The sequence below is a fragment of the Bombina bombina genome, chromosome 3, assembly GCF_027579735.1.
Source record: "Bombina bombina isolate aBomBom1 chromosome 3, aBomBom1.pri, whole genome shotgun sequence".
Classification (NCBI taxonomy): Eukaryota; Metazoa; Chordata; class Amphibia; order Anura; family Bombinatoridae; genus Bombina; species Bombina bombina.
Window position 1 is genome coordinate 740071027 of NC_069501.1, and position 26772 is coordinate 740097798.

The 26772-nt window shown below is 38.4% G+C and overlaps 1 protein-coding gene across 1 annotated transcript in view; it reads right to left on the minus strand.

Moving 5' to 3' along the window:
• The window catches only part of OFD1 (OFD1 centriole and centriolar satellite protein), a 149203-nt gene that overhangs the window by 63365 nt on the left and 59066 nt on the right, over window positions 1–26772 (minus strand). The window contains exons 15-18 of the mRNA XM_053707579.1: window positions 14967–15078; window positions 12943–13545; window positions 7551–7692; window positions 4893–4987 (exon numbers count right to left, since the gene is read on the minus strand). Coding sequence (XP_053563554.1) covers window positions 4893–4987; window positions 7551–7692; window positions 12943–13545; window positions 14967–15078 — 952 coding nt within the window. The remainder of the gene's footprint in view (window positions 1–4892; window positions 4988–7550; window positions 7693–12942; window positions 13546–14966; window positions 15079–26772) is intronic.

The window sequence follows — 26772 nt, forward strand, 5'->3', positions numbered from 1 at the left end:
TAACATTGCACTGATTTTCAGACTTCTAACCAAGCCCCAAAGTTTTAGGAGAATACTGACGTATACCTACTCCAGCTTGCTCCTGTCTTTTCATATGCAGAGGAAGGGGGGAGGGGAGTATCTGAATAGTTAATCCTTTTAAAAGAGCTAAACTGGGAGCTTCTAAGTAATTTTTTAAACTGTTTTATACTGGATTTTTATATCAGTATCTGTGCATATTATTCTTTACAGTAGTGTCTAATGCATGCAGTTAAATGAAATTTGGTGTATAGTGTCCCTTTAAGGAACACTTTTGGAGGTTGACAAGACAAGAGATGGTGTCTGTACAAGAATATTGTAATATTATCCAGGTAAGGAGCTACAGAGATTCCCAGAGCACGTACCAAAAGCTAGTAAGGCGCCTACAACTTTTGTAAAGATCTTGGGCACTGTTGCCAGACCGAATAGGAGCACCACAAATTGGAAATGACAGTTAAGGAAGGCAAATCCCATAAACTAGACATAACCCTTGTGAATCGGGTTATGCAAATAGAAGCCAATGGTAGACATAAACTGACCCTTCTACACTAAAAGAAGTATAGTGTGAATCGTCTCCATCTTGAAAGTTGGTACTTTCAGAAGCTTGTTTAGAGTTTTGAGACCCAAGATGGTATTAAGAAAAGGTTAGAATAGAATGCCTGGTTAATTTTTGAGTCTTAAACAGTAGTGATTACTCCCATTAATTACAGGACCTTTACACAAACCTATTCAATACCCCTGAGAAATGATTTTGTAGCAGGAGTGGGCTTCTTGGATTTGGACCAGGTAGAGTTGAGTTTCTAAGAGGTTTTGGGGGAACCTGCCTTCTGAGAAGGATGAAGACTTTTGATACTTAAAAGGGTAGAAAGGTCAAAACTGAAATGTGCATAAATGCATTTCAATTTAAAATAGAAGCATTTTTGCATTATACTTCCATTAGCAAAAAAGCTTCTAGTAAAAGTTATGAGCATTTTTCCACAGCATACGCACATATCCTTTGAGGGCCTGTGCACCAGTATTCAAGTTCAAAAGCCTGAAGATAGTGAGTATTATGCCTCTGAAGACATCATTTGTGTCATACAAGCCGCTGTTGGCTCTCTGAGAAGGTGTGGTGTTTGAAAACTGGTGCACAGGCCCTCACAGGATATGTGCGTATGCCACAGAAAAACAGTAATAACTTTTACTAGAAGCATTTTGCAAAAATGGTTCTATTTCATATTGAAATGCACCCATGCATGTTTCAGTTTAGACCTTTCTATCCTTCTAAGATTGATGAAGGAGAGAATGCATCCAGCGCACCCAATTCTTCCTTTGGCCTTTGTTTTGTGCCAGGAAGGCTCCATTACCTCCACTTACTGTTGAAATAATTGCTTTCAGACCTGGTCCAAACAAAATTTTTACCTGAAAGGGTAGAGATAATAGTCTGCTCTTATACACCACGTCAGCAGAACAGGCCTTTAGTCATAATGCTTGTCTAGCTAAAACAGACCATGAAAGCATTTTTCGCATTGATGCTTAGCATTTCTACAGTTGCATCACCTATAAAGCGGTTTGTGGTCTTGATTATTGTCATGCAATGCTGGATCTCGTTCAGAGCAGCTTCTTCAGCAACAAGGTCTGAAAAGTCTATCACATCAGATCTAGGTATTTGCAGCTTCACTGATAGCTGGCCTAAACATAAAGTCTGTCAGCAGGAATTGTAGTCTGTCTTCAATTTCGCACAAGGGAGAGGAAACATATTCTTGCACTTAGCAGACGGAATATAAGATACACCTGCTTATTCCATAGCTTAGTAATTAGATCCGAAACCGATTATGGTACTTGGAAGGTAGACGGCTGTTTCACATCTACTAAGGCGTTAAAAGTTTGAGCAAGCTCTGATAAGTCAGTGTGTCTTTTTTTTGTTAACCTGTGCATGTCCAAGAAAATATAGTAAATAAATTAAAGTGTTCTAACAAACAGGAAATCAATGTGCCCTACAATGTTACGGATGTCACATGCAATCATACCCATCTTTAATGTATAATTAAACTAGAATTTTCTCTTGACAAAATTTCACCAGATGTGTTCACTTAGGTACCAGAAGGTTGGCCACATTTTCTGCAAAGAAATACCTGTCCTGCTCATTAGCAAACATTTGCATAGATAATTATACAGCGTAAATTAAGAATTAAATCTGCTAGGACTGATTTTAAATGATTGATCATTGATTTATAATTATATAATAACATAGTGTTCCCTAACAGGCCATATTTTAAAAATAAAACACAGGTAAAAAAAAATCAACTGATTCGTGAGTACCGGTTAGTAACAATGGTTATTGATCAGCTGATTATTTCACCTGTGCTCTAGATCAAATATCATAATAATCTGACCTGTTAGGGCTACATGAGGACTGGAATTAAACACTGGTCTAACACACTTAAAAGAAGTGTCACTATGACTGTATCTTTTTTTCTAATCTTTATTTTGAACATACTACCCATGTCAGCAAAATCATCATTTATATCTCAACTCATAAATTAATTTCTTTCATGGTGTCGAGAGTCCACGACCTGTTATGTATGGGATATATATTCCCACCTGGGGGAGGCAAAGTTTCCCAAACCCTAAAAGTCTATTACACCCTTTCCACCTCACTCATACCTTAGTTTGATGTATAGCCAAGTGATAAGGTGTTTAGAAGGAGTAAAAGCCAAAACGAGGATGCGCTTAAACAAAAATTCAACCCCAAATGGGTGGGGGCTCGTGAACTCTCGCCACCATGAAAGAAATTAATTTATGAGGTGAGATATAAATTACGTTTTTTTCCATATAGGTGGTGAGAGTCCACGATCTGTTACGTATAAGACATAATACCCAAGATGTAAAAGTCCACGAGTAACAAAGGATTAAAATAAACAGCTTTTTTTTTTTTGCTGAGAAATTAAATCCCTAACTAAGGTATTAGTGAGGTGTGAGGGGTTTTATAGGTTTTTTGGGGTTTGGGAAACTTTGCCTTCTTCAGGTGGGAATGTATATCCCATACGTTACAGGTCGTGAACTCTCGCCACCTATATGAAAGAAATACAGACTGGGTGGCAACCATAAGTCCAAATAGTGCATTGCATTGATACTCTGAAGGTGACATTAACTATGTGTTTAACTATTTTGCAGTACTTAGAGCATTTTAATATTGCACTACTGCTTGCATATAACTATGCGTTTAATACACTAGAGCTTTTTTTTCTCACTGCTATGTCCTTTTCAATATCTTTCTGTCGTCTATGACTTCAAATATGATCTAGGGTCAGATCTATGCTAAAAAAAACTAAGACTTATTAGTTCACAACAATTTTTTTATTTTTTTATTAATTCATTAGATTACTATACTCATATTTTAATTCAGACCTAAAGTCCTTTAATTATATAACAAATATTTTTTTAATATCTCCATATGCCAATATATAACATGGACATGAAATTACCAAATAACATCTCAAACTTTAATAACTAAATTAAAAAATGTAGGGTTTGCAAAAACACAAGTTATATGTATACATATCTTAAAATCCTTGGCAACAAATTGGGAACATTCATGACCTGCTACTCCTTCTACTGAAGAAATGCTTATAGTTTGTTGATAAGTAATACATTTCAGACCCTCTGAATAATCAGATTAGTAAAAAAAACATTAATTTAACAATTGTGTGGTTTCTATTCTTCTCTTATTGTTCTTTGTTGTCCCTTTTGGGACTAAAGTCTATAAATAATATTCTCTTTTACTAAAAAGAAGCCTTTGTGGTTGATCGCATAAGCATTACCAAAGTGCTAAAATATTCAGTCTTTCTGGATATTGTCATGTGTCACTGACACCAGAGGACCCCTACTGGGCTCAAGAGAGTGGTACGGTGTAAGTTTATCCGTAAGAACACAACACAGACCCGTCAGTGAAAAACAGAACATTTCTGGACACTATCACTCATATAAATTTAAGAGTTTTACATCATAAAATTATTCACCTCCAGCTACAGCACAAGTATATAAAAGTATCAAGATCAACAACACAAAATAAATGAAAACAATGTCTATTAAAAATATATTTCTTTATTATAATTTTTGATTTCACATTTTTGTTTTGAATGCTAGGGTCAAAGTGTGTGCTGTGGTCTCCACATTTGTTTGTGTTATACGTTTACTTCACTATCAATAGGTGTCTATGCATTTGTGTATTTTAGGCTCCAAATGTATGAATCTATAATGCGGTTATAATGAGGGTATTAAAATGTATGTATTCTGCAATCAAATTTGTATTATGTGAATGCTGCTAGATTGTGCAAAGTAGGAATATGTGCCTTACCCCAAAATTCTAAAACTACATATGCACCATACATAAATATAATGACCTCTTTACACCGCCATGTGTGTTTGTGTACTTATGCTGGGCTCAATGTTTTTCTGCATCTTTTGTGTTTGTGTATAGATAATTGTGTGTGCATGAACATGTTATCATCATAGTGTATATTTATTTATGTCAGCATTTGTCTTAGCAAGTGTTGTAGGAATGAGTAATTTACCAGGTCAGATTGTGCTGTGGTCGATATATGCTAATTTCTTTTGCCTATGTACTGGAATTGTTATAGGCCAGTTTGAATGTGCAGTGTATCGTAGGCTTGGGTAAACATATGCGCTTAAATGTGTGTTATGTGGTTACTAGTTTGGTTAGTAACAGTGACAGTACTTGTGCATGTGTTATAGCAGTGTGTGTACGTCACCCAGTGAGTGTCTGTACATTTGCTAGGTTAAACTGTGTAACAGAAGCCTTAAAATAGAAGAATGTCATGATTTCTCAGTCTTTTTTTCTGATCTAATTCAAATTAATGTTAGCATCTTACCTTGTTGAGAAGCATTTGAATGCTGGAGATCATCAATGTTTAATACTTGTGGCTTTGAATGATCTGGAACTTCATGAAAATCAGAAGCTGGCATACTTACAAAAAGAACAAAAATATTACTAAAACAATGCTTCTGCAATGTACAAATATACAATGCTTTAGAACAACATTAAATGAATCAATCACTGCATGGCAAAACATCTACAAACAAAACAGATTATTTTAACATTTGCATTATGTTGCAGTCCACAGTCCATAGAAAGAGCACTTGAAATAGCCTATTGAGGGCTAGATTACAATTGGAGTGCTATATATTGTTTTTAAGAAAGCAATATTAGCGTTCCACTTTGAAATACCAGCACTCGTTAATGTGCGCTGGTATAACAAGTTCACAGCAATCCGAATGTGACCTTGCATTCGCATTGCTGGGAAGCATTACGCTGATGAGAGCGCGCTTCCATAGGCTCCCATGGGAGCCTTGTTCTGTACCGTCAGGCGGCATCAGAACTTCATTGCAGCGATGGCAGCAAATATAAATATATATGCTGATATACACGTATTTTTATGTGTTAATGTGTATATACACATATTAACACATAAATATATATGTACTGTATATAAGACTATATGTTTACTGGGAACACACAGTTCCCATAGACCGCAATGTAAAGGCACTTTTCAGTGCCGTTATATTTCTAACACCCCACACCCGCCAACTTTAACCCCAAAATACAGCATAGTGCAATAAATTTATTAAAAAATTTAAAAGATGCTGCCATCTTTATTGTTTAATAAACTACACTACGCAGTATTTTGGGGGCATTTGGGGCAGATTTATAAAATTAACCAGAGATCCGATCTCCGGTTAATTTTATAAGCGCTAATTGCTACTGCGAGACTGCAGTAGAAATAACCAGCCACTTGTAATGGCTGGTTAATTACTGCACTCCCGCAAACTAGCTCCACTTGTAATCTAGCCCTGGGTGTTGTTTATATAATGTATTCTGCTGTGACCAATTAAGGACACATATGAGTGAGCTTCTGCACATATCAACCAATCACTATTCAGTATAAAGGAGATTCATGGTACAGAATTCCAGGGAATACACTTTTTCAGGTATAAATAGATCAAAATAAATAATAAATCTGCATTGCAACATTTTATTCAGTATGGATAAATAAGCAGAAACTGCAGCTATCAGGATCTGCAGTACTTGCACTACTCATTTGCGCAGCTACTACTGCCGATTGGGTCTACAGTAGTTTCTGCTCAAGACCAGCAGTTCCCTGCAGCTCCTGAGCTGTACTTTGTGGGCTTAAAAGGACATGAAACCCAAAATTTTTCTTTCATGTTTCAGATAGATTATACATTTTTAAACAACTTTCAAGTTTACTTCTGTTATCAATTTTGCTTCATTCTCTTTGTAACTTTTATTGAAGAAGCAGCAATGCACTCCAGTGAGCTAGCTGAATACATTTATAAGCCAATCAAAATGGACATACAAGTTCAGCCACCATTCAGCAGCTAAATATGCTTTTCAACAAAGGATACCAAGAGAATGATGCAAATTAGATAATAAAAGTAAATTGGAAAGTTGTTTAAAATTGTATGCTATGTCTGAATCATGAATGAAAAATGTTGGGTTTCATGTCCCTTTAAACATAAAGTGTTACTAGTGTTAAAATAAAATGCTCTAACCAATTACTGCATATTTTTTTCACTAGAATGGCCATTTGGGACTGGGTTATTATTATTGTTGTTTATTTATTAAGCGCCAACATATTATGCAGAGCTGTCCCTTTAAGTATACAGATGTGGAGTACAATTATCAGAATGCATAAATTATAAAGGGTAGAGCGCCCTGCATTTGAGTCATTGTAGGCCGTATGCCATCTTTATGAAAGACGATCAACAGGACATGTGGACTTTGGAGCTTACATTATAAAGGAACATGAAAGCACAAAAGAAAATGCCCTAAGTTTTGTTATTTATTTTTGTGCTATTGCCTGCATATAACTGAGTTTAACCCCTGCACTACAAGCGCTAGATGAATAAATCAGAAAAGAAGCATATGTGTATATACACTAATAAGTAGCCGATTATTTTTTTTGACAGTCTGTTTAAACTTAAAGTGATGGTAAATCCTAACACTTTTGAAACACTAGGACTTACCAGTGCTATAAATAAATGGGGACTTAAAGTCATGAAGTATAAAAAAACTTTAATGTTGAAATTACCTTTTTTACCCATGAATTTATCCTGAGCACCTCTGTCCACCCACAGCTATTTTCTGAATGATGTGGCATTTCCACCTCTAAGCCAATAATGTTGATTGGCTATCGCGGCTATTTGCTAAGAGGTGGAGATGTCATCCCATTAAAAAAATTTGCACTTTGCCGTGGTAGGCCAGAGGCACTCAGCTCGGCATATGCCGCTAATCGCCTTTTTGTATAGCACTGGTAAATCCTATGGTTTTAAAAACACTAGGATTTACCATCCCTTTAAATTAACATTTCCAGAGATAATTATTTGTCTATAAACATGAAAAATAGATAAGGTAAAAACACAACAACAAAACTATTAAAAACAAGCAAGGAATACAGAGAATGTTATTAATCATTTATGAGAATACACAAATGACAATCTCTTATTCTTACCAAGAAACCAAATCCTTTCCAGCTTCAAAAACATGATCAGGAACTTCACAGTTAAACAAAGATAATTTCTCAACTTTTGGGATTGGAGAAAGTGGGTTATCTGGACTATGGTGAGATGAAGAAATATACGAACCATCATTATCTGCAAAAGCAAATAGGATAAATAATACTGAAAATGTTATTACGTACTTAGTAAACCCAGTCCATTTAGTAGAAAACCACAATTAATGATTGCAGTGTACGTTATGCTTGTCACCTATTGACATAAAACTTATAACTATAAATGTACATGAATGCATTTATATGTTGAACAGACGCATTTTTCCATTATACATGAAGAAGCAAAAATGCTTCTAGTACAGGTTATCACAGTTTTAGAGCCAGCAGTGGGGTATATTAATTGCCAATGATAGAATTAAGTCATTGCCAATGTAATATATGCTCTGAGTATACATGGTATTTTAATGCATGTGCACCAAGCATATGTACATATGTTTCTGTACACAGTAAAAGTTATTTATGAAAACATAAATTATGCTTACCTGATAATTTCCTTTTCTTCTGATGGAAAGAGTCCACAGCTGCATTCATTACTTTTGGGAAATAAGAACCTGGCTACCAGGAGGAGGCAAAGACAACCCAGCCAAAGGCTCAAATAATCCTCCCACTCCCCTCATCCCCCAGTCATTCTGCCGAGGAACAAGGAACAGTAGAAGAAATATCAGGGTGAAAGGTGCCAGAAGAATATAAGGACGCCCCACATAAAATTACGGGTGGGGAGCTGTGGACTCTTTCTATCAGAAGAAAAGGAAATGATCAGGTAAGCATAATATATGTTTTTCTTCTTAAATGGAAAGAGTCCACAGCTGCATTCATTACTTTTGGGAAAACAATACCCAAGCTATAAAGGACACTGAATGCCAAGATGGGAGGGTACAATAGGCGGCCCATACTGAGGGCACCAGGCCTAAACCTCTACCCAATAAAAAACCCTGCTTTGTCCGAAGCCGAGAAAACTTTAAGAAGAAAAACCCCAATGACACTGACTCGCAGTTAGTCCAGAAGACAACTAGAGACTGCAAACGGACTCGCCTGAGCCAACAGTCCTCCAGGAGACACTGTCGCCCAAGAAACGGTCCCCCACCGCTCACCCTCCACAAATATAGGGGACACCAGCCGAAAACCCCCAAGGGGACAAGGCAAAGGAGAACCGAGGAAACCGAGAGGTCCCCTAATACAAAAAAGAACACCTCCAAGAGAGAGCCCAGCTCACAGAGACCCAAAGGGACCCAAAAAGGGAAAGGAGGCCACGCCTATACAAAGCGAAAACCCGGGATAAAACCGGGCACAGAGACAGAACAGACGTCTCACCAATATCCTGCAAGCACGGTATGCCACTGAAGAGGCAAAGTCCTCCCTGGTCTGACCATAGAAAACCAAGGCATTCAACCATAAAAAAGTGTGTAATACACCCAGGTGAGAAACCCCAAGTTTGAGAACACAGAGTTCCATAACAGGATGACACAGAGGGTACTTGCGAGGAAGAAGCAGTCAGGCAAGAAACAGACCACAAAAGCAACCCCCGGACAGAGGGCACCCTCCAGGCAACCTAAGTCGCCGGACAAACACACAGGTCCCTAAAAAGGGGAACACAAAACCTCAATCGAGGCACCCCGAGAAGGAGAGAATTCCCTCAGAACCCGAAGGAAGAGTAAACCCTCTTCTGAAATCAATGGAGCAAGGTGAAAGGAAAATCTATACCTTAGCAGACTGAGCTAACATGATAGACTCAACAAGCTCACACATCCAGAGGAGACTGCGACCCGAACGCAGCGCCTTAGACCGCACGGCCATCCTGACCTGCAGATCCACACCCAGCTGGACCAACCCAGCCTCAGGGATCCAAAACAGGGAAACACAGAATCCGGAAACAGGTACGGGAACGAGCGTAAGGATAGCACAGCCATCCCCACAGAGTACAAGGACAACCCGACTCTGAAAACAGATACAAGGCCATAGACAGAAGGATCTATCCAAATAAAGACCCAACAAATCTGACTTGGAACCAGCAAGACCCCAGGGGGAACCATTCCCACCTTTCTGCCTCCCATCCAGGAGAAGCCCCAAGCAAGGACTCCATCTCCATAGGGAGGAGAATATCCCCTACAGAAAAGCGATGATGCCGGACATAAGGGATATTAATGCATATCCAGAGAATCCGGATAGCAAGAAGAACTCGAAAGCCCCGACCAAAGGAAGGAACCACCCCTATCTAAAGTACAACGCTCCAAGGAGCAAGGATAGAAGTCGTATGAAGATACTTCTCAAAGCTGCAGGACAACCAGGGGATACCTCGAGGTCAAAAAAATCCTACTAGCAGTACTAGTCTCCCTATCACCTCTGCACAAGCAGAGGACACAAGGTAGAGAAAGGCACTAAGCCTACCCAGCTCCGGAAAACCCTGAGCTAAACAAAGTCCCTGCAGGGAACAACCTTCACCCGGAAACACAGATCCCTAAAGGGAGATCCACCCGGAGACAATGGAAGAAGACCCAAAGGTCTCTTATAACTCAGACAGACAGTACAAGTCAAAGAGTAAGAGCTGTATCTAGAAACACTATAAACAGCTTACGCGTACACCAGCAAGGCGTGAAGAGCTGCAACTGGTTTCAAACTGCATGCTAGACAGCTATCCTGTACAAGCTGTTGGATCAAGCCCGAAGGACAAATCCAGAGGCCTGAAAAATGACGGCCAAACCACTCAACTGCGGTAAGGGGCGTTAAGTCCTCCAACCCTCCACCACTTAGGGGAGGGTCTAGGGTCTGATGAAATCAGATGTCAGATAGAGTGACACAGTGGGAAACTCCCCTGCCCGGCCATCTATGACTGAAGGCTATAAGGACTGAAACAATCCTTCCCGCCTCACGGACCCACAGGCTCTCTTGAATGTTTAGTTGAACATGAAAAACAATGACAACCAGAGGACTCGGCGCTTCTACCGAACCAGCCGAGCAGAACAGCGCCACGTGTCTGAACAGCCACAAGACCGAACGAACCCGACAGGACTAGCCTGCACCTAGGATCTTAACTGGCAAGCAGCATAAATTCTCCCTCATAGAGGAAAAAACAGAAAACAGACATATTTAACATAGGACTAACATGTCCAAAACAACTTCCGAAGAAGTAATAAAGAATATCAATCCCAAAAGGTTCCCTAAGGAAACAAAAACAAATAAAAGACATCCCATTGGATACAAATAAAATATAAGGCAACCAGGAGGTTAACGCCCAAAAAGACACAGGCCTACCCGCAGGACCAGCCAAACGGAGACCTATCTTTCAAAAACTGGAAGAGATCTCAAACAAATGACAATCCTGCAACGAAAGGCACAACACAATCGCCAACATTATGTGGAGGCGAAAACATGCTGCAACCTCCGGGGTGGGGGGGGGGGGGGTGGGAACATGCCACCCTGCATGGAGGAATCAGAAACTGGGTTACCCGCATGTGTAGAAGTATGAATTGGTAGGGAACTCACCTCTTGGAGGACAGGATCCCCAGAGGCGGATGGCTCAGCAGTCCCTTGATTCCCCGAGCCCAAGGAACAAGGCGCTCTAAAATGGCATACGGAACAAAACTGGCCATGTGTCAACAAGGCCAATCCGGATTCGTCACCGGACACAGAATCTAAATCTGAAATCCAAATAGTCTCGGTATCAGAATCCTCTGTAACTGAATCTGAAATTAGCACAGTCTCAGCATCAGAATCCTCCATAACTGAATAGAGGAAATATCAATATGAACTAAAGTATGAACACAAAAACGGCACCTGACACCCACAATGGCTGAGGCACTCACCACCTCCTATGACCAGACCCCTGCGGACTAGAATATCTTCTTCGCCACACAGTCAGGAATGCGGAAATGGGGAACGGAGAGTAACCACGCCCGAACTCAAGGTGAACCGAACAGTCCAAAAAAGCGCGCCCAACCAAAAGACTGCGTCACTTCCAAAGGCCTCAAAGTTCCAACCACAAGCCCATAAACCTCACACATAAGCAGTTTGAATCACATAACAAACATAATTATAATCCCCCCTGTTCAATAACCCCCATCAGTAGATATAAACCCTTGATTCAAAGATACTAACAGAGACTCACTGAGACCCTTATGTCATATAGTTAGACCCGCAAAGGTCACATTACAGTACATTGACGATAAAGTAAAATTAATGATCTTACTGGAATCACATTACCCTCCATAAGAGACAAAAAACAAAAATTAAAAATTCTGACACGTCTCTGCCAACCTCCTGGGACGAAAGGCAAAGAATGACTGGGAGATGAGGGGAGTGGGAGGAGTATTTAAGCCTTTGGCTGGGGTGGCTTTGCCTCCTCCTGGTGGCCAGGTTCTTATTTCCCAAAAGTAATGAATGCAGCTGTGGACTATAGGCATAACTATTACTAAAAGCAATTTTGCTAATACATGTGCACTAAAAAAATGCTTATTTTCAAAACTGAATTGCATTCATAAGCTTTTCAAATTTGTGTTATATATCACTGTAATTGTGTTTTACTGACAGAAGTGATTGTTAACTACTGCAACGTGCAAGAAAGTATTGCATGTACCTTTTAGAACACGCACTGCAAAGCATACATATTTATAATTTGCTACATCTAGATATTCCACTTTTTTTTTTTTTTTTTGCCAAATACATACAAAAATGTTAACTGCCATCAGATAAGATTCACAAGCAATGTGACATCTGGATCTCACAATGTTCAGCCCTACATAAGGCCCCATAATTAGATGCAAGAGTGGATCTTTAAAGTAATTACTGTAATACAGCCCTGTATTTAACAAAGATGTTTTAAAATATTTAAAGCAATAGATCATTTGTTTTTAGCATAAATGTGCACTGTTTTGCGGGCCCCTTGAAAATCCTTGAGTACGTTTATCTTATCTGCTTTGCTAATGCTTATAAGAGACCAATATAAATCAGCTAACTGCACTGATCAACCAATAACAGTGCGGCATGTAGGAGTTGGGGTTCTGCATTCCATAGAATGCATTTTAGCTTTGCTTAGAGTAGTGCAACAACTGCAATTTTCAGTTTTAATTTAAATGATAACAGGCAAAATCAATAATGATAAAACATTGCAAAGTATTGTTCACTATGCATGTTTATAGATTTTATGGGGAATTTAACGTCCCTTTAAATTCCCAATAGCTATTCATCTGTGGCATGCTAAAATGTATTTATTATTCATTACTATTGTATTTGTAGTGTATTTTAGTGCCACTAAGCTGATGTAATTGATTATGTCTGTATGAATTTCAGTGTATATTTTGGTTTATATGTGTCTGCAAGTTTAAATACTGTATCTCACCTCCGGAAAGCAATTCTTCTCTGTTACTCAAGTTTCTATTAGCTTTGGATTTTGGAGTTGAAGAAAGTCTTTGTGAAGAGGACACCTTTGTCTTATGTGGAGTTGTGTCAGATTGAGTAGAAATTTCTTCTTCATACTGTTTTTTCAATCTGGTTAAAAGGATTTCTTGTTGTGTTGTAAGGTTGCTTTCAGAAAATTTTATCTTATGCACGGGAGCAACAGAATATGTCTTTAAGAACTCTTTTGAAGGTGAAATAGTGGTTTTAGGGCTGTTCCTAAGTGCAGTCCCATAGATAAACTTATGCTGACGATAAAATTCCTCCAAGTGCTCCGCCTCTTTTTGTAGTTCCTTGATTCGAGCTTTGCTATTGGTTACAAATGCAAGGTCTGCCTGTGAGGAGGAGGTTTGAGTTCCTGTAGGCCGACTATACTGTGCATTTGGCATGCCACCTGCTTCAATAAAGGAATCAAATAAAAGCTGGTGTTTCAAGATTGCTTTATCAACATAAGTATCAGGGGGCACAATCTTGTCAGCGGTGATGTCTAGCACAGAACGGTCAACCAGGGATGGCTTGGGATTGCGATACACTTCATTTTCTAGAGCTGCGCAAGCAAGAGAATCACAAAGAATGAAGTGATTTAGGAAGAAAATGTAAAGCAGAAACTAAAAGTATATTTAAAGGGGCATTAAAATAAATAAAATGTATTTATATCAAGGAACAGCACTGAAACAAGTTAATATATATTTATATTTACTTTTAAAAAAGTAAGTTAAAGGGACACTGAACCCCAATTTGTTCTTTTGTGATTCAGATAGCGCATGCAATATTAAGCAACTTTCTAATTTACTCCTATTATCAAATTTTCTTCATTCTCTTAGTATCTTTATTTGAAATGCAAGAATATAAGTTTAGATGCCGGACCATTTTTGGTGAATAACATGGGTTATTCTTGCTGATTGGTGGATAAATAAATCCACCAAAAAAAACGTGCGGTCCAGAGTGCTGAACCAAAAAAAAGAAACTTAGATGCCTTCTTTTTCAAATAAAGATAACAAGTGAACAAAGAAAAATTGATAATAGGAGTAAATTAGAAAGTTGTTTAAAATCGCAAGCTCTTTCTGAATCACGAAAGAAAAAATTTAGGTTCAGTGTCCCTTTAAAGCTATTTAAACTGAGACTGTAAATAACTGGAAGGTTCTGTTAGTGCACTTGTTTACAGAGGCTAATAATGACAACTCTGACAGCACCGCTGATGGGCAGGAACATATCTCCACCAGCATTTAAAAACATATTTTTAAAAACTTAAAAACTGTAATACATTTTAAAGTGTCCTTTTAAGAGATTAAAATATTACTTTAATGCCCCTTTATGTTTCTATTCTGCAATTGCATGGTAGTAAAGAAAAATAGATAGCAAAAGGTACACCAGCATACCCAGCATATGTTGTCTGAAAAAATAAGTCTCTATATTCAGCATGTGTGTGTGTGTGTATATATATATATATATATATATATATACACACACATACATATATACATACACACACACACATACACACTGTGCAGGTAGGGAGCTGCATTTTGTGTTTTCTTTACCACTATAGTTTAGTGTTCAGAGATTTGTAAATGCATGTCCTTCATATTATATTACACATAAATTATGTACAGGAAATGCAATGCTAGTGCATGTATTATATGGCTCATGGAGATGTCAACAAAACATTACTGCCTTTTCATTCAGCAAGAATTATAGTAACCTGGAACAAAATATACTGTTTTGCAAAGCAGAACTCCTCTAAACCCCAAAACCCTGAAAAGCTTTGGCAACTGGAAGCTGCACAAACCACCAGGTAAAGTGCAATGAAACAGGATCTTAGGCAAGCTTTGTACTCTCACAAGTTAAAGGTTTAGGTGATGCAGAACAACTTTGATTTGAAAGTAAAGCAACCGAGGCAGAGGAAAACTCAACTACTATGCTAACATGCTCAATATTTTGAATTTAAAAACAGAAGAAAAAACAAACCTATCCGCATTTGTCGTAGTTGGACATTCTGCTCTTCTACTTGTGTTTGCAATCTTCTTATCAATTCCTCACTGTTTATCAACTGTGCCTTTAATTCTTCACAATGTTCAACCTGCGAGAAGAGCACAGGGTTACATACAAAAGTGACATTATATTAAAATCAGCAACTAGTAAACAATGCTCAACATTGGCAAAGCAAATATATTAATCTATTATGGATATGGGTAAAACCACAAGGCAAAAAACATAGTTTATGCTTACATAATAAATTCCTTTCTTTTTTGGTGGTGAGAGTCCATGAAATTCTTTACTGTTGGGAATTCATCACCTGGCCACCAGGAGGAGACAAAGACACCCTACAGTAGAAGCTTTAATATCCATCCTACTTCCTGTTCCCTCCCAGTATTTCGTATACCCAAGAATAGGAGAAGTATGAAGAATAGTAGGGTAAAGAGGTGCAAACTAAAACTGCTGCCATAAGCAAAATTGGGCTGGTTTGCGGACTCTCACCACAAAGAATTTATCAGGAAAGCATAAGTTATGTATTCTTTCTAATGGTGGTGAGAGTCCACAAAATGCCTTACTGTTGGGAACTAATACCCAAACTGTGGAGTCCACGAAAAAATGGGTGGGACAAAAAAGCAGGCGCCTATTTACCAGGAACCACAACCTGAAAAACCTTTCTGCCAAAAACCAAGCTGCATCCATGTCAAATTGCTCTACTGAAGCTTTATGTTAGAAGGCCCAAAAAGTAGACACAGAACGAGTTGTATAAGTTGTTCTAGGCAAAGGCGGCGGACTGTCCCACCTCAAAGTAGGCTCTGAGAATTAGAGAGTCTTTAACCATACAGCTAAAATAACAGAAGCTACTTGCTGAATGTCATTTTTACTTCAGATAAAATGAATAAACTGGATGAACTGATGAAATACTCAGGAGCCTGAAGAGAACACCTTAAAGTCCGGACTACATTGAGGTTTCATCATAATCTTTTGCTCAAAGATTTTAGATTAGAACATAAGGAAGCACTATAATGTCTTGATTAGAATGCTCTGAAAAGACTATCTAAGATAAGAAGCTGTACAAAGGATCTAACCCCACTTCAGAAACACCCGGTATGAGGGATCACAAGAAAAGAACCAATAATTCAGAGAGTGTCCTAACCAATATGAAGGCTAACAGAAAGCATAAGCTTAAAAAATAAAAATAAAAAAAAAAGATAAAATTCATAGGTTCAAGAGGGAGAAAATTACAAAACCGTTAGAACCAAGCTCAAATTCCCAGGGAGAAAAAATAGGCTTGATACCCTGTCTAAGCCATCTGAAAACAAAATAATTGTAAGATTCAGAAAATCCAAACAGAAAGCTATGTATATCCACTTGAGGAACTCTAAGCCATAACCCATATTTGGGAAGTCCTTGATTCAGGCATAAAGCCAACAAGACAATCTGTGAAGAGACCCCAATGTCACACCTACTGGCTGAAAATGTCAAGGAGACGTCTGACAACTCAGAAAATTGGTTCACCATTGTTAACTCCAGGGCTGTGAATTGCTGAGATGGTACCTTGATGAGCTTCAGCTCAATGAAGCATGGAGCGAAGCCAGTACCACCCTGATAATTGATATATGGATACTCGTATGAATAACTGACTAATACAAAGGAAAGTATCAGCCCAATGGATAAGTCACACCTGAAGATCTCTGAAGATCACACAGAGGATATGTTGGTTGGTAACCTTGCCTAGAGAGGAGACCAATCCCCTGAGACCCTAGAGATCCCCAGACTGCCCCATACCAAAGTATGGCGTCCGCAGAAGATCATTCTCATGACGGACAAATGAAGACTATTCCCCCAAGAGACTAAAATGGGGAATATCCAACAAAAAATAGATTTCTAACTGACGAATCCAGATGATAAACTGATAAAGGTTGGTGTGATCTCCATTCCCAGCTTAAGCATGCGTAGCTGAATTGGAAGTAAATAAAACCTTGCAATGGAATAGTGTATGATGCTGCCATCATCAGAGTAGACCCACTATCTCCATGTACCTCATGCAGAATGCAATAAGCTTGTGTTGATTGAACAAAAATTGTTGAAATAAACCCGAGTCTACAATCAATCCTTGAAAAGAAAACCTTTGAAAGTGGGATTAACTCTTTGCAACATTGAACCTCAATGTCTGCAAAGAAAAATCAGAGTAGCTTTTCAGTATAAATAGTCAGAACATGAAAAAAGTGGATTTAATTATCATCCAAATAGGAAGTTACAGTTTCCTTAACCTTGACTACAGACAGAAGAGCTTCCAGAACCTTGTAAAAATTCCAGGAAACTACAACAAAGAACAAAAGCTACAAACTGATAAGGTCTGTCCAGAATCAAAACAAAGGAACCAGCGATGTTCCTAGAGAATATAAAGCGCAGGCAAGCATCCTTGATGACTATGGTTGTCATGATTAACCCTAGGGAAAGAAAAAAATAGGAAAGATCTGATAAGCTCCACTTTAAAAGAGATAATTCTCTAAGGCTTGTGTAAGGTCAACAAATCCAGAATGGGTCTCAATGATCACTCCTTCTCTGGGACTGAAAATAGAGAGGAACTGTAACTAAAACAATTATGCCCATATCCTCTAGATCCAGTATGGAACAGACAAAACCATGCCTTCAGTAAAGGCTTAATATGCACCCTAGTAACAACTAGAATGGGTTGTGGCTGCTCCTTCTCGCAGCCTTTGCACTGAGACATCATGTCTTGTGTGCACATATTCCCAGCTAGATAAGGTTTCTAGACAGACTTGGAAAAAAACTAATTTTTGAGTGGAAGCTGATTTGTTTCCTGGATTGTCGAAAAGAGTGAAGCCAATTGAAGGCATACTCTTAGCTCTAAACTTTTTTATTATCCTATGGTAAAAATGCTCTTTTTACCACAGGATCCAACAAAAAACTGCTGCAGCAACCAAAGGACACTTGTAGAAAACATGGCAAGTGTCACAGCCAAGCCCAGGAATGACCCAATAGATGGGTCTGCTTTCTACAAGGATGTAAACCCAGCAGAACCAATACCATTCTGCTCTATTACAAAAAGCAGTAGCACGATTAAACAGTAGGTTGATAAAACAATTAAAACATTAACAGGTACCCCTAGACAACAAATTAAATACTGCATGTTGTTAGTATATGACTGGGTTACAAAATGATTATTTACTATTGTCTTAGCAGTAATCTCCAGTAAAATGTATATACGTAACAATTAAAAATTAATTTTTATTTCTGAATTCTTGATTAGTTAAATTTAATTATATTTATGTAGAAACTAGATTATGAATCAATTATACACGCTTATTCCGTTATAATATTCTTTACAAAGCAAACCAAAATATATATCTAAAATGAACCTTACTTACAATAAACACCACACATGAGAATACCAGCACAGTCTATAATTAGCCAATTAATCTGAGCTGAAATAACCTCTTATTTAGCCACCATACAACAAGTTTTAAAATATATCACAATAGCTACAAATAACTTAATACACCAGAGGAATTTAACTACAATAACCAATTATGAAATTTCACAATAGTAAAACTGATTTATAAATATAAAGTACAAATTATTTTCTAGTAAATAAAATTATTTAGCATTAATGTGACTAGTTCTAAACTACACAGTACTATGGATATAAACTTAAAATACCAGATATGCTTTTTTAATTACCAGCTGCAATCTAACTATAGCTTTAGAATATATTTGTAAAAATCTACAAAATATAGATCAACCATATACATCACCAAATAAACCAGATGAGTGTTTCAGCTTTTTCAGATAAATCCAGTTCACCTCATAAATAAGAAAGGTATTTGCAATTTAGAGAATAAAAGGTTTAGGCCCAATGTTGCTTTCTGTAAACCAAGGCAGCAAGATAAGTCAGAGAGTTAAAACTCTGTGCAAGAGAATATCTTATGTGATAGATCCCACATTTTTTATTCTAATCATTGGTGAACCTTTTGGATACGCACCACAGTGCTTGTCTGTGATAGGCCCTTCGGAGCTGAACATCTCTTGGTTATTTGGGAAACGCCTCCCTGAGCAGCCAAATACCTTGTGGTTGTAATACCATTTTTGAACTATAGGTGGCAGCAGACAACCAGAAATGCAGTCTCACCATCAAATACTGTTAACAGTAAATACAGATTCTTATATATTTTAACTGTATATTTAATATACTCACCATTTCCTGAAATTAATAAACTTATCTGGTCAACATATATGTCCCATATAATATAATTTAACATGTATTTATAGAGACTAAACATGAGTATACCTCTAATACCATATTACGAAGTAATTCCGATACATTCAAATATTTTAGAAGATGTATTAAAATCACATATTTATGGGGGGACTTAAAAAGGACTCTAATACTTTCAGAATGAATTTAATTAATATATCAATTCATATTCTGATTTAACATTGTTTTGAATGCATGAAACAGCAGATATGATATATTTCATTGGACAACACTGGTTTCTCACAGGTCTGAAATGAAAGAAACAATGTTGTTATTCATTTTGAAATGAGTAGACATTTTAAATTTTCATATGAAGTTCTAATTTCTCTTCTTTTTTTTTTTAACCCCCCCCCCCCAAGATTTACATTTGATAATTATCCCATAAATATAGTATGTTCCATATACATTATATCTCATATGTTGGTACTCTTTTGTAAAACCCTGGTTTATTTAAATATTTTTGCAGACTGCAGGCGATTTGTACTTTAAAAATGTGTTTCAAAGTTACAATGTAAACAATGTGTTTGTAAGTGTACTTTAGCATATGCTTCACCTAGCCAGCATAAGGCGTATTAGGCCTTCAAAAGAATCCTCCCCTGTATACCATACAAGTTTAAATTTCTACATCCCCTGAGATTCAGCTAGTTTCAAAGATCAATTTTAGACTAAGCGACTGCTGTTCACAGGGGGTCTGTAACTTCATTACACATCTTGGGCAGGAAATACATATATGGCCGTTCATTTGAAGAAATCTGCCTTCACTAATTGAGCAAATGTTTCTCTTCCCTGTAAAGCCTTGGCTTCAAAGGTTCAATTATTGATCTATCTTCACTAATTGAACAATTGTATCATCCCTTTTGTTCTCAACTTGTCTTAAAATGTGAGGGGGGCAGGGGCTGTAGTGAGACCAATTTGTATCAAATTAGATATTAGCTAAACTGAAATATTAAATTATGTGACACATCTGGAGTTTATTTAATGTTATTTCACAGGTACCCTGACAATGTTGACCTCATTTTTATGTGAGGCAAATTACAATTTAAACTATGGCCTGGCAAAACAGACTTTAATAAATGTATCAAGGATTGTGCAATTCTGATAATGGCATATGATTATATTATAGTGGTCCTAAAAAGTAGGCACATATTATCCAAACATGAGAAAAATTTGATCTTATCCCAAAGTAGGATCTGCAGGGCACACTATAATAATTATGCCATGTGTACAATGACAGTGTTATAGCTGAAATCCGCCTCACAAAACACACCAAGGTATTCTAGAAAGGCACCTCAAGAAAAACACCTCATAGAAATGATTGAGCCCCATCATGCTCTTATCATAGTGTCTTACCCCCTCCAAAGTTGCTCCAGAATTATAAGACATTTGCTCCAGTAGTGCGCAGAGGCACCAGTTGCAGGGAGAAGTAACAGAGTCGGAGAGAGCGCCAAAATCACAACTGCCGTGAAATGGCAGAGGAGAAAAGACAATAGCGTTCTGTGTTTCCATCCACAACTCAAAATGGATCTCCATAGCGCTCCTGCTGCTGCCTGTCAGAACGAGGAGTGCTAATAATGGAGGCTTGAATGCTAACCAGAGCTGTTAAAGGGTCTGGTACGTGAACAATATATAGTACTAAAATCCTAGTTAAAAGCGCACAATAACCAATAAAGCTGTATAAGCCCTCTGTTACTTAGTAAAGTATACATTATGACAATAAAATAAAGCAGCTTAATAAAGAAAATTAATAAATCTGTATGTGCAGTCTAAACTGCTGTAAAACATAAGCTACCATGAACTGGCTATGTAGTAACTGTACCCTTTGTAGCCTGTGGGCTGTGTAAAACATGCAGGTACTTACCCAGCAAATGCCCTCTCCACTGTTCTTAACATCAGTCCTGAGGATACAGTAGAGCGCCCATCCTGTACTGTAACTAACAGTAGAGAAGATACTGAGGAAGTACATCATCATAGCCAGACAGGAGGAGGCTTAAGGAACTGTCCCAGCAACACCCATGTCAGGCTTGTGACCACAACTCCAGAGTGAAGATTTAAATGGCACAACAGTACTCTCCCATGTCCCTCTCTTCCAGGAACACTCCATTGAGGGAAAATTTTTGGATTAAAATCCTGTATTTCTTGAATAAAATTCTCAACACCTCTAGCTTCACCTGCTCCTAAGCTAGGCTAAGAAAATACTGGGAGGAAACAGGAAGTAAGAGGGATATTAAAGCTTTTACTGTAGGGTGTCTTTGCCTCCTCCTGGTGGCCAGGGTATGCATTCCCAACAGTAAGGAATTTTGTGGTTAAAAGACAAATCGGAATTAAGGTAGAAAAAATCCTATTGGCTGATCCAATCAGCCAATAGGATTAAACTTCAATCCTATTGGCTGATCCAATCAGCCAATAGGATTGAGCTCGCATTCTATTGGCTGATTGGATCAGCCAATAGGATTTTTTCTACCTTAATTCCGATTGGCTGATAGAATTCTATCAGCCAATCGGAATTGAAGGGACGCCATCTTGGATGACGTCACTTAAAGGTATCGTCATTTAGTGTTAGTCATCGGAAGGAAGAGGATGCTCCGCGTCGGAAGTCTTGAAGATGGACCCCCTCCGCTCCGGATGGATGAAGATAGAAGATGCCGTCTGGATGAAGACTTCTGCCCGTCTGGAGGACCTCTTCTGCCCGGATAGGATGAAGACTTCGGACCCTCTGGAGGTCCACTTCTGCCCGGTTGGGTGAAGACGTCTCAAGGTAGGGTGATCTTTAAGGGGGTAGTGTTAGGTTTTATTAAGAGGGGATTGGGTGGGTTTAAGAGTAGGGTTGGGTGTGTGGGTTGTAATGTTGGGGGGGGTATTGTCTTTAGATTGCGTTACGAATCTTGCGGCATAGGCTGTACCGCTCACTTTTTGGCCTCCCAGAAAAGCTTGTAATATCGGCTCTATGGAAGTCCCATTGAAAAAAGACTTTACGCAAATTGCGTAAGTTAATTTGCGTTAAGGCCAAAGAAGTGTGCAGTGCCCCTAAACCTGAAAGACTCGTAATACCAGCGGTAGTGAAAAAGCAGCGTTATGAACCTTAACGCTGCTTTTTCACTCATACTGCAAAACTCGTAATCTAGCCGTTAGGCAGTTAAAGGGACACTGAACCCAATTTTAAGCAACTTTCTAATTTACTCCTATTATCAATTTTTCTTCGTTCTCTTGCTATCTTTATTTGAAAAAGAAGGCATCTGAGCTTTTTTTTTGGTTCAGGCATCTGGACAGCACTTTTTTATTGGTGGATGAATTTATCCACCAATCAGCAAGAACAACCCAGTTTGTTCACCAAAAAATGGGCCGGCATCTAAACTTACATTCTTGCATTTTAAATAAAGATACCAAGAGAACGAAGAAAATTTGATAATAGGAGTAAATTAGAAAGTTGCTTAAAATGTCATGCTCTATCTGAATCACGAAAGAAAAAAATAGGGTTTTGTGTCCCTTTAAGGAATTAAAGGGATAGGAAGCACAAAATTAAATTTGCATGATTCCGATAGAACATGTAATTTTAAGACCTTTTAAAATTCACTTCTATTTTCAAATGTGCTTTGTTCTCTTGGTATCCCTTGTTGAAAAAGAATATGTACATATCCTACACTAGTGGGAGTTGCTGATAATTGGTGCCGGCACACATTGTCTTTTGTGATTGGCTAACTAGATGTTTTCAGCTAGCTGCCAGTAGTGCAATGCTGTTCCTTCAACAAAGGATACCACGAACAAAGCAAATTTGATAATGTAAGTAAATTGGAAAGTTGTTTAAAATATATGTTCTATCCAAATCATGAAAGGAAATGTTGGGGTTCCCCTCTAAATCACTGATATATAAATATATAAAGCACACACAGCAATGATTTCCCATTAATTATACCAACACAAATGTGGTGAAGTGAGTGTACCGTAGATGTGGTGCATTACAGGGCACTGATCTGGTGCATTTTAAAGGCTGTCTGCATCATACACTGAATCTTGTGCAAGATGATAGGAATTGTAGTACCTACAATTCCCATTACGCCATATGCAAATTCAGCAACGGCAGGACAAATGTAACATTTAAAATATGTTGGCTTTCTAAAAAAAGGGCTATGTAGGCATTCCAGGGCTCACAAGTCTTGATACCATGGCAACCTGGCCCTGTGGATTTATCAACCCCTCTCTCAGCATTAATGATTTTTCCTGTTGAAAAAATATACATTCACTTCTTTTTCATGATTTTGGTAAAATAATCTACCATTTAGCTGGACAGTATTAACATTAAATAGAAATATATTTTACATTTTTTTCAGCTAAAAAAGCACTGATGACACAAGAAGACTTCACTGGCAGCATTGTCTCATTTAGTTAGAACTTTGTTGGCGAAGACACAGCACTCATGACTATGGCAGCAATTAAAGCTTAACAAGCTATCAATTGTGTGATACAGAAATTGGCACTCACATGCTCCCATGTGTTTGTCATTAACTATAAAACTGACGTGGTTCAATATTGGCAGCAATTTTGCAGGTCCAAAACATTATGTGCAGTAAAAAGCTGTATGAAGTATATAGAGAAATGCTGACAACCAACATGGGACATCAATAAAATACAACAACATAAATTGTATAACGTTCTCTAATAGAAGGAATAAAAAATAATAAATAAAAAAATGTCCAGTACAGTTATAATGCAGTATTATTCTATTTATGCATGATGTAATATTACATTTATAAATTCACAAAGGAAGTAACTAATTCAGATTCATTTTAAATCTTATTAAGGGTCCTATCTTTTTAAATGAACATATATAGTATATATACTGTGTGTGTATATATATATATAAATATATATATATATATTACTTTTTTTGGTTTGGTTTTGGATTGATTCTCTGATATTAATTCATCAACAAATGGTTGTGTACACATCAGGATGCACTATGTATATATATAAAAATATATATACATCCCTATCGCTAACTCCCCTTCTCTCTTTTATTTTGCTAAACTGACAAATCTGTAAAACCAGATTGGAATACTTATAACTTCTGTACGCTACACCTCAAACTTTTCTCTACCCTGATAAACAAACCTAGTCAACTAGCGATGCATCTAACCAAAACACGAACCTGGGGCCCGATCCGATATGCAACGCCAAATTTTGCGCGGGTTTGGTATCCTATATATGGCGTAACCTAGAAGTTACGTGCGTATATTTCTGCCTTCGTCCGTATTATTTTTACCCATAGACTGACATACAAAACTCGCGCAGTTTGGTATCCAATATACAGCTTAAGGACTTACGCGCGCAGATTTCAGAAAATCTACTCCATTCTCATCTCACCACAAATTGCAGGCGTAGGAGCCCTTGCACTGGCTAAAAAAACAACGTAACTCCCTGGAAGCCTTAACAAACACATACATTTAAGCAGCATCTCAAGGTTAAAGGGACAGTATACTATGATATTTCTTTTTTAAGGTTTATTTGTGTATTTGAAATAGTCAAATGGATTGAGCTTGTAGGTACTTTATCACATAGGGGACATATACTTGCTTATTTACTGTAAATTGTATTACCTTCCTCTCTTTAGAACCCACTGGAGTGTAATTTATTCTAATGCTAACACAGCTTGGCACTGATGCCAAAATATATAAAGAAACAGTCAACTCCAAAGAAAACCTTCTTCTTTTAAATAGGGCATGCTATTTCTAACTACTTTCAGATTTAATTTGAACACTTGCTTTGTTCTCTTGGTATTCTTAGTTGAAAGCAAAACCTAGGATGGCTCATATGATCATTTCTAACACCTTCTTGAAGGCTGCCTCTTTGCAATTGTGTCAAACCAATCACACACACCACAACCTCTCACCTGCAGACTTAAAACACCTGATAATGCCCACCCTATCAGTAACATCACTACTATATATACCAATGGGTCAATTTATATTGGATGTGAGATACATTGATTTACATCTTACAAGTGAATATTATTATATGTACCCTTCAGAAACAACTATTGTGGATGGGAGTTATAGTACAAGAATATGTTAGAAAAAGGATAATATTACCTTTTTTGGGCCATTTCCACACAGGCCTTATTATATGTTTTAACAATATTAGTGTAATAAAACACCCCTCACATGGATGTGGATGACAATTATATGGTAAAAAACAGAGGACAAGATTTATGGTGAACTATAAGAATATTTTTTTTTTTAGGCTTCTTGGATGAGGGGGCAGTGGTGACTGGAGTGGATTTCCTGGTTCTCCTGGTTTGGGAAGCTTCAGATGATTCTGCTGGAGTGATGGCCACAGATGAAAGGCTGGAGGCAGTGTCCTGCTGGTGTGTGAAGTGCTCAACCAACACGCCCAAGAGTTGGTTTTGTTCCCGCCATCTGTTGTCCATCTGTATCTGCATATCAGACTGGATTCTCATCATTTGAGACTGATTTGAGCCTCATTTAATGAGGCTGCAATGTCCCTCTGCAGCTCGATGCTACGCTTGAGTAGCCACTCTTGGCTCCTATGAAACCTCTGTTGGCCTCTTTGAATGCATTCGCAGCTTGTTATCAGCCTCCTCTGAAGTGAAATGTATTCCTCTCCCAGGGGAGAATACAGTGGATCTACAGGCTCTTGAGCAATGATTCTAGGTGCATGTTCTGCTCTATCTGCTGGTGCATCATGAACAACTTCAGCTGCAGGTGCTTCAGGGACAACCTCAGCTGCAGGTGCTTCAGGGACAACCTCAGCTGCAGGTGCTTCAGGGACAACCTCAGCTGCAGGTGATTCAGGGACAACCTCAGCTGCAGGTGATTCAGGGACAACCTCAGCTGCAGGTGATTCAGGGACAACCTCAGCTGCAGGTGATTCAGGGACAACCTCAGCTGCAGGTGCTTCAGGGACAACCTCAGCTGCTGGTGCTTCAGGGACAACCTCAGCTGCTGGTGCTTCAGGGACAACCTCAGCTATATGCTCATCTGAGGATGGTGGAGCTCTCCCAAGGGAAGTGGATGGTGGAGCTCTCCCAAGGGAAGTGGATGGTGGAGCTCTCCCAAGGGAAGCGGATGGTGGAGCTCTCCCAAGGGAAGCGGATGGTGGAGCTCTCCCAAGGGAAGCGGATGGTGGAGCTCTCATGTTGGATTGGTAGTCCCATTGTCCACTAGTGTGTGACCACTCAGCCTGTCCACTTTGCATACCTTGCGACATCCCCTGTGTGGAAAAGCCATGACTGGCCTGATATTGTGTTGGGGGGGTAAAGACATCAACCGTTCGTGGCTGACTTGGCTCCCCCTCTAAGCCAAAATGATGTTCCTCATGCCAGGTATCTTGCCATGGCTCGTATGCCAATGGTGGTGGCATCACTTCTGGGTCCTCAACGGAGGCAATCCAACCCAGCTGATGCCTGGGAGCATAATGTCCATGTTTCTGCATGAAGACCGGTAGTGGAGGATGCTGCATGGCTGTGACTGGTGGTGGTGGTGGAGGTGGCGGCATGCCAGTTTG